This window comes from Salmo salar, chromosome 20 (assembly GCF_965601325.2).
Source record: "Salmo salar chromosome 20, fSalSal1, whole genome shotgun sequence".
NCBI classification, from domain to species: Eukaryota; Metazoa; Chordata; class Actinopteri; order Salmoniformes; family Salmonidae; genus Salmo; species Salmo salar.
In genome coordinates this window covers 94,214,330-94,232,908 of record NC_138310.1, presented here as the reverse complement: position 1 = coordinate 94,232,908, position 18,579 = coordinate 94,214,330, and the positions used below count along the sequence as shown (strand labels likewise).

The 18,579-nt window shown below is 43.4% G+C and overlaps 1 protein-coding gene across 2 annotated transcripts in view; it reads left to right on the top strand.

Annotated features, from left to right (window-relative positions):
• cep126 (centrosomal protein 126) overlaps nucleotides 1-18,086 on the top strand; it is a 43,838-nt gene extending 25,752 nt beyond the window's left edge. Inside the window, exons 7-12 of one of the 2 annotated variants that reach the window (XM_045704164.2) lie at nucleotides 255-377; nucleotides 5,560-5,669; nucleotides 8,317-8,374; nucleotides 16,687-17,208; nucleotides 17,353-17,417; nucleotides 17,542-18,086. In XM_045704164.2, the coding sequence (XP_045560120.2) occupies nucleotides 255-377; nucleotides 5,560-5,669; nucleotides 8,317-8,374; nucleotides 16,687-17,208; nucleotides 17,353-17,417; nucleotides 17,542-17,625 (962 nt within the window). In that variant the 3' untranslated portion in view covers nucleotides 17,626-18,086. Of the gene's footprint in view, nucleotides 1-254; nucleotides 378-5,559; nucleotides 5,670-8,316; nucleotides 8,375-9,119; nucleotides 9,589-16,686; nucleotides 17,209-17,352; nucleotides 17,418-17,541 lie in introns of those variants that run through there. The other variant, XM_045704166.2, reaches the window with a different exon arrangement.
• Nucleotides 18,087-18,579: the final 493 nt, after the last annotated feature.

The window sequence follows — 18,579 nt, the reverse complement described above, 5'->3', positions numbered from 1 at the left end:
GCTTCTTCTTAAGTTGTATCGATACCCTGTGTTTTCATTGCCCCCCCCCCCCCCCCCCCGTACCACTCACCACCACATATGGGATTACTACACCGGTGAAATATATAATGGTGGAAAGGTCGGTTTTTTTGGGGGGGGGGGGTCACGTTTTTGGTATTGGGATAGTTTGTAGAGAAACTTCAGGTTTTTCAGAACAGAGTCTGGAGCAGGGAGGGAAACTAGGAACTTCTGACTTGCTGTTTTGTCTCTTTTAGGTGACCCTGTAACCGTCCTGCCTCAAGCACGTGCCAACCTGTCTCGCGTTACTATCAACGGGGACAGCCTGATCAACGGAGTTAAAGCCACAATGGGAGACTTCTTCCTCTCCTCAACCAATGGTAAGAAGGTCAAAGAAGATTTAGCCTAGGGTCGCGTCTCAAATTGCACCCTATTCCCTATTTTGTGCACTATGTTACAGATTTATTCTAAAAGTGATTCAATTGTTGTTTTTCCTCATCAATAACCCATAATGAGAAAGTGAAACCAGGTTTTTCGAAAGTTTTGCAAATGTATAAAAATTAAAAAAATAAAAATACCTTATTTATATAAGTATTCAGACCTTTCGCTATGAGACTTGAAATTGAGTTCAGGTGCATCCTGTTTCCATTCATCATCCTTGATGTTTCTACAACTTCAATGGGGGGGGGGGTACCTAGTCAGTTGTACAACTGAATGCATTGGACTGAAATGGGTCTTCCACATTTAACCCAAGCCCTCTGAATCAGAGAGGTGTGGGGGAGCTGCCATATTCGACATCCACTTCTTTGGCGACCGTGGAACTGCCTTGTTCCAGAACGACAGATTTTTACCTTGTCAGCTCTGGGATTCGATCCAGCAACCTTTCGGTTACTGGCCCAACGCTCTAACCACTAGGCTGCCTGCCTCCTCTAACCACTAGGCTACCTGCCTCCTCTAACCACTAGGCTACCCGCCTCCTCTAACCACTAGGCTACCCGCCTCCTCTAACCACTAGGCTACCCGCCTCCTCTAACCACTAGGCTACCCGCCTCCTCTAACCACTAGGCTACCTGCCTCCTCTAACCACTAGACTACCTGCCTCCTCTAACCACTAGGCTACCTGCCTCCTCTAACCACTAGGCTACCTGCCTCCTCTAACCACTAGGCTACCTGCCTCCTCTAACCACTAGGCTACCTGCCTCCTCTAACCACTAGGCTACCTGCCGCACGGAGTCCACCTGTGGTAAATTCAGTTGATTGGACATGATTTGGAAAGGCACACACCTGTCTATATTAGGTCCCACAGTTGACAGTGCATGTCAAAGCAAAAACCAAGTCATGAGGTCGAAGGAATTGTCCGTAGAGCTCTGACACAATCCTGGCTCGAGGCACAGATCTGGGGAAGGGTACCAAAAAATGTCTGCAGCATTGAAGGTCCCCAAGAACACAGTGGCCTCCATCATTCTTAAATGGAAGAAGTTTGGAACCACCGAGACTCTTCCTAGAGCTGGCAGCCTGGCCAAACTAAGCAATTGGGGGAGAAGGGCCTTGGTCTGGGAGGTGACCAAGAACCCGATGGTCACTCTGACAGAGCTCCAGAGGTCCTCTGTGGAGATGGGAGAACCTTCCAGAAGGACAACTATCTCTGCAGCACTCCACCAATCAGGCCTTTATGGAAGAGTGGCCAGACAGAAGCCACTCCTCTCAGCCCACTTGGCATTAAAGGACTCAGACCATGAGAAACAAGATTCTCTGGTCTAATGAAAACAAGATTGAACTCCTTGGCCTGAATACCAAGTGTCCCGTCTGGAGGAAATCTGGCACCATCCCTACAGTGAAGCATGGTGGTGGCAGCATCATGCTGTGGGGATGTTTTTCAGAGGCAGGGACTGGGAGACTAGTCAGGATCGAGGCAAAGATGAACATAGCAAAGTACAGAAAGATTCTTGATGAGAACTTACTCAAGACCTCACTGGGGCGAAGGTTCACCTTCCAACAGAACAACGACCCTAAGCACATAGACAAGACAACGCAGGATTGGCTTCGGGACAAGTCTCTGAATGTCCTTGAGTGGCCCAGCCAGAGCCCAGACTTGAACCCGATCGAACATCTCTGGAGAGAATTGAAAATAGCTTGAGAGGATCTGCAGAGAAGAATGGAAGAAACTCCCCAAATACAGGTGTGCCAAGCTTGTAGCGTCAGACCCAAGAAAACTCGAGGCTGTAATCGCTGCCAAAGGTGCTTCAACAAAGTACTGAGTAAAGGGTCTGAATACTTATGTAAATGTGATATTTAATTAATTTTTTATTGTTTTTTTTCCTCCCAAACATTTCTACAAACCTTTTTTTACTTCGTCCTTATGGGGTATTGTGATGTCATTATGCGGTATTGTGATGTCATTATGGGGTATTGTGATGTCATTATGGGGTATTTTGTGTAGATTGAAAAACAAATTAAAAATCATCAATTTTAGAATAAGTCTGTAACATAACATAATGTGAAGAAAGTCAAGGGGTCTGAATACTTTCCGAATGCATAGTGAAGGGGTGGGCAACTCCAGTCCTCGGGTGCCTGATTGGTGTCACATTTTTCCCCCATCCCTAGCAAACACAGCTGATTAAACTAATTGAATTCTAAACTGAAGATCATGATTAGTTGATTATTGGAGTCAGGTGTGTTAGCTGGGGCAAAACTGTCAATCAAATGTATTCATAAAGCCCTTTTTTACATCAGCCAATGTCACAAAGTGCTGTACAGAAACCCAGCCTAAAACCCCAAACAGCAAGCAATGCAGATGTAGAAGCACGGTGGCTAGGAAAAACTCCCTAGAAAGGCCAAAACCTAGGAAGAAACCTAGAGAGGAACCAGGCTATGAGGGGTGGCCAGTCCTCTTCTGGCTGTGCCGGGTGGAGATTATAACAGAACATGGCCAAGATGTTCAAATGTTCATAGATGATCAGCAGGGTCTAATAATAATAATAATAATCACAGTGGTTGTAGAGGGTGCAACAGATGTGACACCAATCAGGCCCCTGAGGACTGGAGGTGCCCCAGATGTAGGGAATAGGGTACCTTTTGGCATGCAGCCTCAAAACCTCGTAATATTATTTGTCTGTCAAAGAGCGCCATTTATAAGTAAACGTTCGATAGAAGGGAAATACTTTTTTTGCAGCATATCTTTTTAATAATAGACATTAGGGTGAACCTTCTGTTGTGATACTAAATTGAGTGGGTGCTTATATATGTGCTGTTACACACTTGTACAAGTGTGTAATGAAAAAGTGTAACCCTAACCCTTTCTCAAGGGCACAGCGAAAGATCTTTCACCTTGTTGGCTCCGGGAACCAACAACCTTTTTGGTGTCTGGCCCAACGCTCTGACCTCGAGGCTATCTGCCGCCCCAAAGATCTTCCCTCTGATTCAGAAGAAATAGGAATTACTTGACCTGTAGAAACTAGAGGTTGACCGATTTTTATGATTTTTTTCAACGCCAATACCGATTATTGGAGGACCCCCCCCCCCCAAAAAAAAGCAGATACCGATTAATCGGCCGATTTAAAAATAAATAAATAAAATAAATAAATAAATAAATAAAAAAACTAATAATAATAATTTTTGATATATTTGTAATAATGACAATTACAACAATACTGAATATCTTTGACTGTAGAACGTTTCCATTCTAAGACTTGATAACTTTCTGACACTGTACAGACGGTTTTAGTTATATCACCCATTTCGCTCTTAAGACTCAACTTGACTTTTTTTTGAACACTTTTTGAACACTTTTTTTTTTTTTTTTTACTTAATATAATACATCAATAAAATCAATTTAGTCTCAAATAAATAATGAAACATGTTCAATTTGGTTTAAATAATGCAAAAACAAAGTGTTGGATAAGAAAGTAAAAGTGCAATATGTGCCATGTAAAAAAGCTAACGTTTAAGTTCCTTGTTCAGAACATGAGAACATATGAAAGCTGGTGGTTCCTTTTAACATGAGTCTTCAATATTCTCAGTTTAGAAGTTTTAGGTTGTAGTTATTATAGGACTATTTCTCTCTATACCATTTGTATTTCATATACCTTTGACTATTGGATGTTCTGATAGGCACTTTAGTATTGCCAGCCTAATCTCGGGAGTTGATAGGCTTGAAGTCATAAACGGCGCTGTGCTTCAAGTATTGCGAAGAGTTCCCGGCAAACGCAGGAAAGTGCTGTTTGAATGAATGCTTACGAGCCTGCTGCTGCCTACCATCGCTCAGTCAGACTTCTCTATCAAATCATAGACTTAATTATAATATAATAACACACAGAAATACGAGCCTTTGGTCATTAATATGGTCAAATCCGGATACTATCATTTCGAAAAACAAAATGTTTATTCTTTCAGTGAAATACGGAACCGTTCCGTATTTTATCTAACGGGTGGCATCCATAAGTCTAAATATTCCTGTTACATCGCACAACCTTCAGTGTTATTTCATAGTTCCGTAAAATTCTGGCAAATTAGTTCGCAACGAGCCAGATTCTGTATACCCTGATTCTGCGTGCAACAAACGCAAGAGAACTGACACAATTTCACCTGGTTAATATTGCCTGCTAACCTGGATTTCTTTTAGCTAAATATGCAGGTTTAAAAATATATACTTCCGTGTATTGATTTTAAGAAAGGCATTGATGTTTATGGTTAGGTACAGTCGTGCAACGATTGTGCTTTTTTCGCGAATGTGCTTTTGTTAAATCATCCCCCGTTTGGCGAAGTCGGCTGTCTTTGTTAGGAAGAAATAGTCTTCACAGTTCGCAACGAGCCAGGCGACCCAAACTGCTGCATATACCCTGACTCTGTTTGCAAGAGAAGTGACACATTTTCCCTAGTTAAAAGAAATTCATGTTAGCAGGCAATATTAACTAAATATGCAGGTGTATTGATTTTAAGAAAGGTGTTGATGTTTATGGTTAGATACACATTGGTGCAACGACAGTGCTTTTTTCGCGAATGCGCTTGTTAAATCACCCGTTTGGCGTAGTAGGCTGTGATTCAAGGATAAATTAACAGGCACCGCATCGATTTATATGCAACGCAGGACAAGCTAGATAAACTAGTAATATCATCACCCATGTGTAGTTAACTAGTAATTATGTTAAGATTGATTGTTTTTTATAAGATAAGTTTAATGCTGGCTAGCACCTTACCGTGGCTCCTTGCTGCACTCGCATAACAGGTGGTCAGCCTGCCACACAGGCTCCTCGTGGAGTGCAATGTAATCGGCCATGATCAGTGTCCAAAAATGCCAATTACTGATTGTTATGAAAACTTGAAATCGGCTCTAATTAATCGGCCATTCCGATTAATTGGTCGATCTTTAGTAGTTACCCAACATTGTACACATTTGACACTGATAACTCAAATTCTATTAAGGATTTCATCCATTTTATTTGTTTCTCTGACTATGCAATTTCCTTTAAAAAAACTAAAAAAAACAATTATGGAACATTTGATTATACCTCATTGGTAATAAATGCACATGTATTTAGCATTATTCTATATTATTGTGATCAGCCAGGAGCGTGGTGAGGAGACAGCCCCAGGAGAGCCGTGGTAGTGGGGCCAGGAGGAGAGGAACAACTGGCTCAGGGAACAGAAGGCTTCCTCTACCCTCCCAGTCTCAGGTACTGGCTTCCCTTCCTCTATCCTCCCAGTCTCAGGTACAGGCTTCCCTTCCTCTACCCTCCCAGTCTCAGGTACCGGCTTCCCTTCCTCTATCCTCCCAGTCTCAGGTACTGGCTTCCCTTCCTCTACCCTCCCAGTCTCAGGTACTGGCTTCCCTTCCTCTACCCTCCCAGTCTCAGGTACAGGCTTCCCTTCCTCTATCCTCCCAGTCTCAGGTACTGGCTTCCCTTCCTCTACCCTCCCAGTCTCAGGTACTGGCTTCCCTTCCTCTACCCTCCCAGTCTCAGGTACAGGCTTCCCTTCCTCTACCCTCCCAGTCTCAGATACAGGCTTCCCTTCCTCTACCCTCCCAGTCTCAGGTACCGGCTTCCCTTCCTCTACCCTCTCATGTACAGGCTTCCCTTCCTCTACCCTCTCAGGTACAGGCTTCCCTTCCTCTACCCTCTCAGGTACAGGCTTCCCTTCCTCTACCCTCCCAGTCTCAGGTACGTGAATACAGGCACATTGCAGCATTGCACAAATCACCGATCCCCTCAGACACTCTGTCAAACTCTCAGGTAGGCTGTCAGGTACCCTCCTAATCTCAGTCTCAGGTAGGCTGGTTGGTACCCTCCTAATCTCAGTCTCAGGTAGGCTGTCAGGTACCCTCCTAATCTCAGTCTCAGGTAGACTGGTTGGTACCCTCCTAATCCCAGTCTCAGGTAGGCTGTCAGGTACCCTCCTAATCCCAGTCTCAGGTAGACTGTCAGGTACCCACCTAATCCCAGTCTCAGGTAGACTGTCAGGTACCCTCCTAATCCCAGTCTCAGGTAGACTGTCAGGTACCCTCCTAATCCCAGTCTCAGGTAGACTGTCAGGTACCCTGCTAATCCCAGTCTCAGGTAGACTGTCAGGTACCCTCCTAATCCCAGTCTCAGGTAGACTGTCAGGTACCCTCCTAATCCCAGTCTCAGGTAGGCTGTCAGGTACCCTCCTAATCCCAGTCTCAGGTAGGCTGGTTGGTACCCTTCTAATCTCAGTCTCAGGTAGGCTGGCTGGTACCCTCCTAATCCCAGTCTCAGGTAGGCTGGTTGGTACCCTCCTAATCTCAGTCTCAGGTAGACTGGTTGGTACCCTCCTAATCTCAGTCTCAGGTAGAGTGGTTGGTACCCACCTAATCGCAGGCTCAGGTAGGCTGTCAGGTACCCTCCTAATCTCAGTCTCAGGTAGGCTGTCAGGTACCCTCCTAATCTCAGTCTCAGGTAGACTGGTTGGTACCCTCCTAATCCCAATCTCAGGTAGGCTGGTTGGTACCCTCCTAATCCCAGTCTCAGGTAGGCTGGTTGGTACCCTCCTAATCCCAGTCTCAGGTAGGCTGGTTGGTACCCTCCTAATCCCAGTCTCAGGTAGGCTGGTTGGTACCCTCCTAATCCCAGTCTCAGGTAGACTGTCAGGTACCCTCCTAATCCCAGTCTCAGGTAGACTGGTTGGTACCCTCCTAATCCCAGTCTCAGGTAGGCTGTCAGGTACCCTCCTAATCCCAGTCTCATGTAGGCTGTCAGGTACCCTCCTAATCTCAGTCTCAGGTAGACTGGTTGGTACCCTCCTAATCCCAGTCTCAGGTAGGCTGTCAGGTACCCTCCTAATCCCAGTCTCAGGTAGACTGTCAGGTACCCTCCTAATCTCAGTCTCAGGTAGACTGTCAGGTACCCTCCTAATCTCAGTCTCAGGTAGACTGTCAGGTACCCTCCTAATCTCAGTCTCAGGTAGACTGTCAGGTACCCTCCTAATCTCAGTCTCAGGTAGACTGTCAGGTACCCTCCTAATCTCAGTCTCAGGTAGGCTGGTTGGTACCCTCCTAATCTCAGTCTCAGGTAGGCTGTCAGGTACCCTCCTAATCTCAGTCTCAGGTAGGCTGGTTGGTACCCTCCTAATCTCAGTCTCAGGTAGACTGTCAGGTACCCTCCTAATCTCAGTCTCAGGTAGGCTGTCAGGTACCCTCCTAATCCCAGTCTCAGGTAGGCTGTCAGGTACCCTCCTAATCCCAGTCTCAGGTAGGCTGTCAGGTACCCTCCTAATCTCAGTCTCAGGTAGACTGTCAGGTACCCTCCTAATCTCAGTCTCAGGTAGGCTGGTTGGTACCCTCCTAATCCCAGTCTCAGGTAGACTGTCAGGTACCCTCCTAATCCCAGTCTCAGGTAGACTGTCAGGTACCCTCTTAATCTTAGTCTCAGGTAGGCTACATGCCAGTTGTACATGACAGTTCAGGTAGCTGCATGCATTGGACACTTCAGTTGCATTGTGGGTTAGTTTATATCCTACTGTGAACACGGGGTGTTTTTAGGACTGGTTTCATTTGAGTCCTGTCAATATGGCAATTCACTGGGAAGGCAGGGACTGTGAATGGGTATTGTCAGGTCGGGCTGTAGTTTTTGATCGGGTGACTAGTGTAGTATGCGTTCTGCTGTATAGTCATGTTTATCTGTCACGACACTTGTAGTTTAATCCATTAGTTAGTGTATACAGTAGTTTATAAAAATCGCTTGCACAGAGTAGTGAATGTGTCATTACGATGTTTTGTTTTTTTCTTGTAGAATATAATGACTTCATAATGAAGACAGAATCTGATGCAGAACATCGTAAATACAGTTTCTTTGTTTTCCACAGGCCATGGTGCTGATAACACCATTATACAGCAAACAGGACCTGACACATCAACATGAAGGTATGGGACTATCTGTTGTTATGTCTGTATAAGTAGTGTGTATCTATAAGGCAGTATTTCAACCCGTATGTTCTCTGGATTTTTACTGGGTACCTGCACTATTTCAACCCGTATGTTCACTAGATTTTGACTGGGTACCTGCACTATTTCAACCCGTATGTTCACTAGATTTTGACTGGGTACCTGCACTATTTCAACCCGTATGTTCACTAGATTTTGACTGGGTACCTGCACTATTTCAACCCGTATGTTCACTAGATTTTGACTGGGTACCTGCACTATTTGTTGTGACATTAACATCAGTGCTAAATGTGCTCCTTGAGTCCAGACTAACATCAATGCTGACTGTGTTGACTGCTTGACTGTAATGTACACCCACCTGCCAGTTTATTAGGTACACCCATATAGTGCCGGTTCGTAACCCCTTTGCCTCCAGAACAGCCTGAATTCTTTGGGGCATGGATTCTACCAGTCGAAAACATTTCACAGGGTTGTTGGTTCATGCTGACACGATAACATCATGCAGTTCCTGCAGATTGGACGGCGGTACACCACTACCACCAGCCTGTAGCGTTGACTCCAGGCATGACGGGGTCCATGGACTCACTGCTGCTTACACCAAATCCTGACTCTGCCATCAGCATGACGCAACAGCAAACGAGATTCGTCGGACCAGGCAATGTTTTTTTCACTCCTCAATTCTCTGGTGTTGTTGATGACTGGAGACGTTTGTTCTTGTTTTTAGCTGATAGGAGGGGAACCCGGTGTGGTCGTCTGCTGCAATCAACCATCTATGACAAGGACCGACAAGATGCCGTTCTGCACATCAATGTTGTACTGCGTCATTATTATGTCTGTTTGATGTCCGCCTGTTAGCTCGCACGATTCTTGCCATTCTCCTTCGACCTCTCTCATCAACAAGCTGTTTTCACCCACAGGACTGCCGCTGACTGGATGCTTATTGGTTTGTCGCACCGTTCTCGTGAAAACCTAGACACTTTTGTGCATGAGAAGCCCAATGGGGCGGCCGTTTCTGAGAAAATGGATTCCGAGTGCCTGGCACCGACGATCAGAGTTGTTTAGGTCACTTGAATGCCTCGATGCCTGTCTTTATATAGCAAGCCACGGCCACATGGCTCACTGTCTGTAGGAGCGTTCCATTTTCAGGAAATGGGTGGGGTACCTAATAAACTGTCCTGTGACTGTACAGTATATGTTGACTGTGCTGACTGTGATTTCTATGTTGACTGTATTGTCTTATGTTCACTGTTTATGTGTTATTGGGATCCCCATTAGCTTTTGCGGAAGCAGCAGCTACTCTTCCTGGGGTCCTCAAAAAGCACAAAACATGACAAGTAACAAAACACTAAAGCACAAAACATGACAAGTAACAAAACACTAAAGCACAAAACATGACAAGTAACAAAACACTGATAGACGACGAAATTAAATTATCTACAGGGCCTTCAGAAAGTATTCACACCCCTTGACTTTTTCCACATTTTGTTTTGTTACAGCCTGAATTGGAAATGTATTAAATTGAGATTTGGTGTCACTGGCCTACACACAATACCCCATAATGTCAAAGTGGATTTTTTTTTTTTTTGTTTTTTTTTTAACATTTTTACAAATTTAATTAAAAATTAAAAGCTAAAATGTCTTGAGTCAATAAGTATTCAACCCCTTTGTTATGGCAATCCTAAATAAGTTCAAGAGTAAAAATATGCTTAACAAGTCACATAATAAGTTGAATGAACTCACTCTGTGTGCAATAGTAGAGAATAACTGAGTCCTGTGTAGCTCAGTTGGTAGAGCATGGTGCTTGCAACACCAAAGGTTGTGGGTTAGATGCCCACGGGGAACCAGTATGAAAATGTATGCACTCACATACAAGTATATGCACTCACATACAAGCACTCACTACTGTAAGTCGCTCTGGATAAGAGCGTCTGCTAAATGACGAAAATGTAAATGTATAACATGATTTTTGAATGACTACCTCATCTCTGTACCCCCACACATACAATTATCTGTAAGGTCCCTCAGTCGAGCAGTGAATTTCAAACACAGATTCAACCACAAAGACCATGGTGGTTTTCCAACGCCTCGTAAAGAAGGGCACCGATTGGTAGATGGGTAAAACAATTAAAAAAACAGCCATTGAGCATGGTAAGTTATTAATTACACTTTGGCTGGTGTATAAATTCACCCAGTTACTACAAAGATACAGGCGTCCTTCCTAACTCAGTTGCCGGAGAGGAAGAAAACCACTCAGGGATTTCACCATGAGGCCAATGGTGACTTTAAAACAGTTACAGAGTTTAATGGCTGTGATAGGAGAGAACTGAGGATGGATCAACAACATTGTAATAACTCCACAATACTAACCAAAATTGACAGAATGATAAGAAGGAAGCCTGTACAGAATACAAATATTCCAAAACATGCATCCTGTTTGCAACAAGGCACTTAAGTAATACTGCAAAAAATGTGGCAATTAACATTTTGTCCTGAATACAAAGTGTTATGTTTGGTGCAAATCCAATACAACACATTACTGAGTACCACTCTCCATATTTTCAAGTATAGTGGTGGCTGCATCATGTTATGGGTATGCTTGTAATATTTAAGAACTGGGGAGTTGTTCAGGATTTTAAAAATGGAGCTAAGCACAGGCAAAATCCTAGAGAAAAACCTGGTTCAGTCTGCTTTCCACCAGACACTGGGAGATTAATTCACCTTTCAGCAGGACAATAACCTAAAACACAAGGCCAAATCTACAATGGAGTTACTTACCAAGAAAGACAGTGAATGTTCCTGAGTGGCCGAGTTACAGTTTTGACTTAAATCTACTTGAAAATCTATGGCAAGACCTGAAAATGGTTTTCAAGCAATGATCAATAACCAATTTGACAGAGCTTGAATAATTTTGAAACGAATAATGGACAAATGTTGCACAATCCAGGTGTGGAAAGCTCTTAGAGACTTACCCAGAAAGACTCCGCTGTAATCACTGCCAAAGGTGATTCTAACATGTATTGACTCAGGGGGTTGAATACTTATCTTATCAATATATACTATTGTTTTATTTTTCATGCATTTTTTTTTTATTTTTTTTTTTACAAATGTTAGAATTTAGTGTAGATCGTTTACAACAACAAAAAATACAATTAACTTCAATTTAATCCCACTTTGTAACACCACAAAATGGGAAAAAAGTCCAGGGGGTGTGAATACTTTCTGATGGCACTGTACAAACAATGCAACTAAAAATATTATGAGCAATACAACAAAAACGTGTGTGTGTCCCTTCACAGTCCCTGTCGTTCCATTAGTTGTTTTTACTCTGTGTTTTTAAGGTAATGTTACTGTTTGCTTGAGTAATAGGAGATGGGAGTTCCATGCGATCATTGCTCTATTTTAACTGTGTGTTGCCGTGAGTTCGTTTTGGACTTGGGGACTGTGAAGAGACCCCTGGTGGCATGTCTTGTAGGGTATAATACTGTGTGTTGCCGTGAGTTCGTTCTGGACTTGGGGACTGTGAAGAGACCCCTGGTGGCGTGTCTTGTAGGGTATAATACTGTGTGTTGCCGTGAGTTCGTTCTGGACTTGGGGACTGTGAAGAGACCCCTGGTGGCGTGTCTTGTAGGGTATAATACTGTGTGTTGCCGTGAGTTCATTCTGGACTTGGGGACTGTGAAGAGACCCCTGGTGGCATGTCTTGTAGGGTATAATACTGTGTGTTGCCGTGAGTTCGTTTTGGACTTGGGGACTGTGAAGAGACCCCTGGTGGCGTGTCTTGTAGGGTATAATACTGTGTGTTGCCGTGAGTTCGTTCTGGACTTGGGGACTGTGAAGAGACCCCTGGTGGCATGTCTAGTGGGGTATGTATGGGTGTCTGAGCTGAATTTTATTTGATTATGCAGACAATCTGGAATGTTCGTCACAGTAATTTTTCTCATAAAAACTAGAAGAGAAGCAGTTAATCTCTCTTCAACCCTCAACCAGGAAAGACTATCACGCATGCTGTTGATGTTAGTTCTGTGTGTGCAGTTAAGAGCAAGGTGTGCTGCTTTGTTTTGAGACAGCTGCAGCTTTGCGAGGTCTTTCTTTGCTGCACTTGAACATATTTCTGGACAGTAATCAAGATGGGAGAGTTACCAGAGCCTGAATAACCTAGTTGTTTTTTAGTCAAAAATGCAGATTTTCTTTCAACAGACATACCTCTCCCCATCTTCGAAACAACTTTGCCAATATGACTATGATAATTGACCATCTAATGTTACTCCTAGGAGTTTAGCTTCCTCAACTTGTTCAATGGTCACAACCTTTTATGTTCCAACTCCAGTTGAGATTTAGGTCTTAGAGAATGTTTTGAACCAAATACAATGCTTTTAGTTGTGCGTGTATTTATTCATTATTAATTGACTGTAACTCCTTGTTTAGAATTCCAGGTAGCTCACTGGCTTTGGGTGCTGACGTGTAGAGTGTGGAGACATCCGTATACATCCGTCAATTCTAGCTGCGTGTAACACCAGTGGTAAATCATTTGTAAAACTAGAGAAGACTTAACGGCTCAAGGAAATTACCCTGAGGGACACCGCACTGTATATATCTGATGTTAGAGAAGCTTCTATTGAAGAATACGCTCCGGGTTATATTGATAAATAACTATCCAATCGTGTGATGACAGGTGATGCAAAACCATAGCGAAGTGGATTTTTATTCAGTAACAATTTATGATCAATAACATCGAAGGCTGAAATCTAACAATAACAGCTCTAACTATCATCTTATTATCCATTTCTTTTAACCAATCATCAGTCATCTGAGTCAGTGCTGTACAAGTTCAATGTCCTCCTCCTATAAGCTGAAAGTTAGCAGTTAGCGTTGTATCTTCTCCATCTGTTTACTAAGAACAGGCAGCAAACTGATTGGGCGGCTGTTGGGGCCAGCAAAGGCAGTGGAATTACTGTAGCTTCCTTCCACGCCTGTGGACACGCCCTCCTTTAGGCTTTGGTTAAAGATATGGTCAATAGGGGTGTTAATACAGTCTGCTACCATTCTCTATAGTTTACCATCTAGGTGGTAATACAGTCTGCTACCATTCTCTATAGTTTACCATCTAGGTTGTCTATATGGTAATACAGTCTGCTACCATTCTCCAATAGTTTACCATCTAGGTTGTCTACATGGTAATACAGTCTGCTACCATTCTCTATAGTTTACCATCTAGGTTGTCTATACCTGGTGTTAATACAGTCTGCTACCATTCTCTATAGTTTACCATCTAGATTGTCTATACCTGGTGTTAATACAGTCTGCTACCATTCTCTATAGTTTACCATCTAGGTTGTCTATACCTGGTGGTAATACAGTCTGCTACCATTCTCTATAGTTTACCATCTAGGTTGTCTACATGGTAATACAGTCTGCTACCATTCTCCAATAGTTTACCATCTAGGTTGTCTATACCTGGAGGTAATACAGTCTGCTACCATTCTCTATAGTTTACCATCTAGGTTGTCTATACCTGGTGGTAATACAGTCTGCTACCATTCTCTATAGTTTACCATCTAGGTTGTCTATATGGTAATACAGTCTGCTACCATTCTCCAATAGTTTACCATCTAGGTTGTCTATACCTGGTGGTAATACAGTCTGCTACCATTCTCTATAGTTTACCATCTAGGTTGTCTACATGGTAATACAGTCTGCTACCATTCTCCAATAGTTTACCATCTAGGTTGTCTACATGGTAATACAGTCTGCTACCATTCTCCAATAGTTTACCATCTAGGTTGTCTACATGGTAATACAGTCTGCTACCATTCTCCAATAGTTTACCATCTAGGTTGTCTATACCTGGAGGTAATACAGTCTGCTACCATTCTCTATAGTTTACCATCTAGGTTGTCTATACCTGGTGGTAATACAGTCTGCTACCATTCTCTATAGTTTACCATCTAGGTTGTCTACATGGTAATACAGTCTGCTACCATTCTCTATAGTTTACCATCTAGGTTGTCTATACCTGGTGTTAATACAGTCTGCTACCATTCTCTATAGTTTACCATCTAGGTTGTCTATACCTGGAGGTAATACAGTCTGCTACCATTCTCTATAGTTTACCATCTAGGTTGTCTATACCTGGTGGTAATACAGTCTGCTACCATTCTCTATAGTTTACCATCTAGGTTGTCTATACCTGGAGGTAATACAGTCTGCTACCATTCTCTATAGTTTACCATCTAGGTTGTCTACATGGTAATACAGTCTGCTACCATTCTCCAATAGTTTACCATCTAGGTTGTCTATACCTGGTGGTAATACAGTCTGCTACCATTCTCTATAGTTTACCATCTAGGTTGTCTATACCTGGAGGTAATACAGTCTGCTACCATTCTCTATAGTTTACCATCTAGGTTGTCTATACCTGGTGGTAATACAGTCTGCTACCATTCTCTATAGTTTACCATCTAGGTTGTCTATACCTGGAGGTAATACAGTCTGCTACCATTCTCTATAGTTTACCATCTAGGTTGTCTATACCTGGTGTTAATACAGTCTGCTACCATTCTCTATAGTTTACCATCTAGGTTGTCTATATGGTAATACAGTCTGCTACCATTCTCCAATAGTTTACCATCTAGGTTGTCTATACCTGGAGGTAATACAGTCTGCTACCATTCTCTATAGTTTACCATCTAGGTTGTCTATACCTGGTGGTAATACAGTCTGCTACCATTCTCCAATAGTTTACCATCTAGGTTGTCTATACCTGGTGGTAATACAGTCTGCTACCATTCTCTATAGTTTACCATCTAGGTTGTCTATATGGTAATACAGTCTGCTACCATTCTCCAATAGTTTACCATCTAGGTTGTCTATACCTGGTGGCTTTTCCTAATTGATGGATAACAATAGTTTTTCCACCTCTCCCACACAAACTCGACCAAATTCAAAACAGCGATCCTTCTCTTTCATTATTAGATATTTTATATCAAAACTATGATGGTTCGCTGTTCAGTGTTGTCATTTCACTTCTCAGTTTGTCCACTTTACCAGTGGGATAGTCAATGGAATGATTGGCCATAGCCAAAGGTTTTGTTGTAATGATTTAAGGTACTCCAAAGTATTTTCCCATTGTGTTTTATATCATTTATCATTATTTAGTCATATCATTTCTTGTTCTTTTTGTGAATTTTGTTTACATTTCTCAATTTACTGTATGTCAACCAATCAGCCGAGCAGCCTAACTTGTTTGCCATCTCTTTTGCATAATTTATTTGAACAATTGTTTTTATTTTTTAGAAGCTTCCTCTTGAGAGGACAGCTAGTTGCTAATCGGTATTTTTTTGTTGTTGTTCTGATCGGCGATAGACACATGGAGACAAAATACATGTGTCTGTGCTGACTGTGTTGACTGTGTTGACTGTGTTGACTGTTTTTAGTGTGCTGACTGTGTTTATGTTGACTGTTTTTAGTGTGCTGACTGTTTATGTTGACTGTTTTTAGTGTGCTGACTGTGTTTATGTTGACTGTGTTTATGTTGACTGTTTTTACTGTGCTGACTGTGTTTATGTTGACTGTTTTTACTGTGCTGACTGTCTTTACTGTGCTGACTGATGTCTGTGCTGACTGTTTTTACTGTGCTGACTGTTTTTACTGTGCTGACTGTGTTTACTGTGTTGACTGATGTCTGTGCTGACTGTTTTTACTGTGCTGACTGTTTTTACTGTGCTGACTGTTTTTACTGTGCTGACTGTCTTTACTGTGCTGACTGTCTTTACTGTGTTGACTGATGTCTGTGCTGACTGTTTTACTGTGCTGACTGTGTTAACTATGTAGACTGCGATGACTGTGTGGTCTGTATTGACTAGTTGTGACTGTGTGGTCTGTATTGACTAGTTGTGACTGTGTGGTCTGTGCTGACTGTGTGGTCTGTGCTGACTGTGTGGTCTGTGCTGACTGTGTGGTCTGTGCTGACTGTGTGGTCTATGCTGACTGTGTGGTCTATGCTGACTGTGTGGTCTATGCTGACTGTGTGGTCTGTATTGACTAGTTGTGACTGTGTGGTCTGTGCTGACTGTGTGGTCTGTGCTGACTGTGTGGTCTGTGCTGACTGTGTGGTCTGTGCTGACTGTGTGGTCTATGCCGACTGTGTGGTCTGTGCTGACTGTGTGGTCTATGCTGACTGTGTGGTCTGTGCTGACTGTGTGGTCTATGCTGACTGTGTGGTCTATGCTGACTGTGTGGTCTATGCTGACTGTGTGGACTGTGTTGAGTGTTGACTGTGCTTTTTGGTTCAGAGTATGCAGAAGCGGAGGCCCACAGTGAAGGCCTGCTGGCAGACAGTGATATAGTGGTTGCCAAGGAGACGGTGCCATCCCAGAGGCTAGAGCCAGGTGGAGGTCACAACCAGCACCAAGGCCAATCGATCACTACCATCCACAGCCAGGGGCACCAAGGGCACCACCAAGCCCAGGGGCACCCAGCCCAGGGGCACCCAGCCCAGGGGCACCAAGCCCAGGGGCACCAAGGGCACCACCAAGCCCAGGGGCACCCAGCCCAGGGGCACCAAGGGCACCACCAAGCCCAGGGGCACCCAGCCCAGGGGCACCAAGGGCACCACCAAGCCCAGGGGCACCCAGCCCAGGGGCACCAAGGGCACCACCAAGCCCAGGGGCACCAAGCCCAGGGGCACCAAGGGAACCACCAAGCCCAGGGGCACCAAGCCCAAGGGCAGGGCCAGGTCTCCACCATCACCACCATCTCCCTGGAGGAGCAGAAAGTGCTGCTGTCCCTGAATCGACTCAACCATCGGCTGCAATGTGAGTACAACCCTGCAATGATCCCAACTTTGATCAGGCTGTTACTGCCAGTGTCTATGGACCCTAAGTAGAGCTCAGAGTTTTCCAGTGGTCACTTCTCCACCCCCTACTCGCTCTCTGACATGATATTGTGATACATTGCAGATGTGCAGGCATTTGCTGGAGGCAACCCTGCCGCTAAAGCTTTCTCACGTGGTGAAGCGCCATTTGTGAGTATCTCAGTGGTTTTGAAAGAATAATGTTTGTACCAACACTTGGATTGATTGAATTAATTTGTACGTGATCGTTGATTTTGAGTGTTGTTAAACATGACCGTTTCCTGTCTCCTCCCAGACGGAGGAAGGGACGGGTGCTGCCCACCGAAAGCACCGCACGGTCTCCACCAACAACCGCCCAAGAACCCAGAGGAGATTCTGACACAACGGTCCAACAACGTTCCAATATGGCCGCCTGAATGTCACTTTGTCTGCTTGTGCGTTACTCCAACCTTATACACTGCTGTATTAACAAAATGACTTTATAATAACCCTCCTCGAGTTTCCGCACCACCACTAACTCTCTCTGCTGGGACCCGGGGCTGGGAATAAGTCTATTATCAAAATTACAGTACTTATATTGACTTATTTACAAATTATAGCTTCGGTCTTATATACAGTCAGGCTTTGCTATTTGGTTTGGCCTTTAATTGATAGAGATTATTTTTGTATGAAATAAATATATTTATTTTCCCTGGAAAATTGTGCGATGTGTATATAATGTATTGTACACGATGATACCAATACGAGTGTATACTGATGTGTGGCAGTGTTTTAAGCTAATCTTGATAATGATGAGGAAAATAAAGTCACCCTGTCCTGAAAGTTTGTTTCGTTCTGTTTCTGAAGGTGACGTAGACGCTGTTTGTTGTAGATTGTCCTCTAGGGGTCACAAGTTAAGATCGTTCACACGATGTGAAATCGTTCAGTGAAATCGTTCACACGATGTGAAATCAACGGTCTTTTCAATACCATTCAATTCAACTTGATCATAGGTGTGTGTGTGTGTGTGTGTGTGTGTGTGTGTTAACTGTTGTTGGAATGGCAGTTGAGTGAGATTAAGTGTGTACAACTTGTACAACAGACTCACTCCACTGGCCCAACAAGGTCAACAAGGCTTTGTACAGAAACAACAGATCACGTTCTTTTTGCTCAGTAGAAAAAGCACTCGGCTCTATTACTATAAAATGTAAATGCTGTTTCTAAACTATTACTCCTACTGTAACATGTTTAAACAGTTTCAAACAATGGTTTATTACTGTTTTATTAATGATATCTAAACACATTTTAACTTGTAAACGTACTGTCTATAAACGTCCTAATGTGAAGCATTACC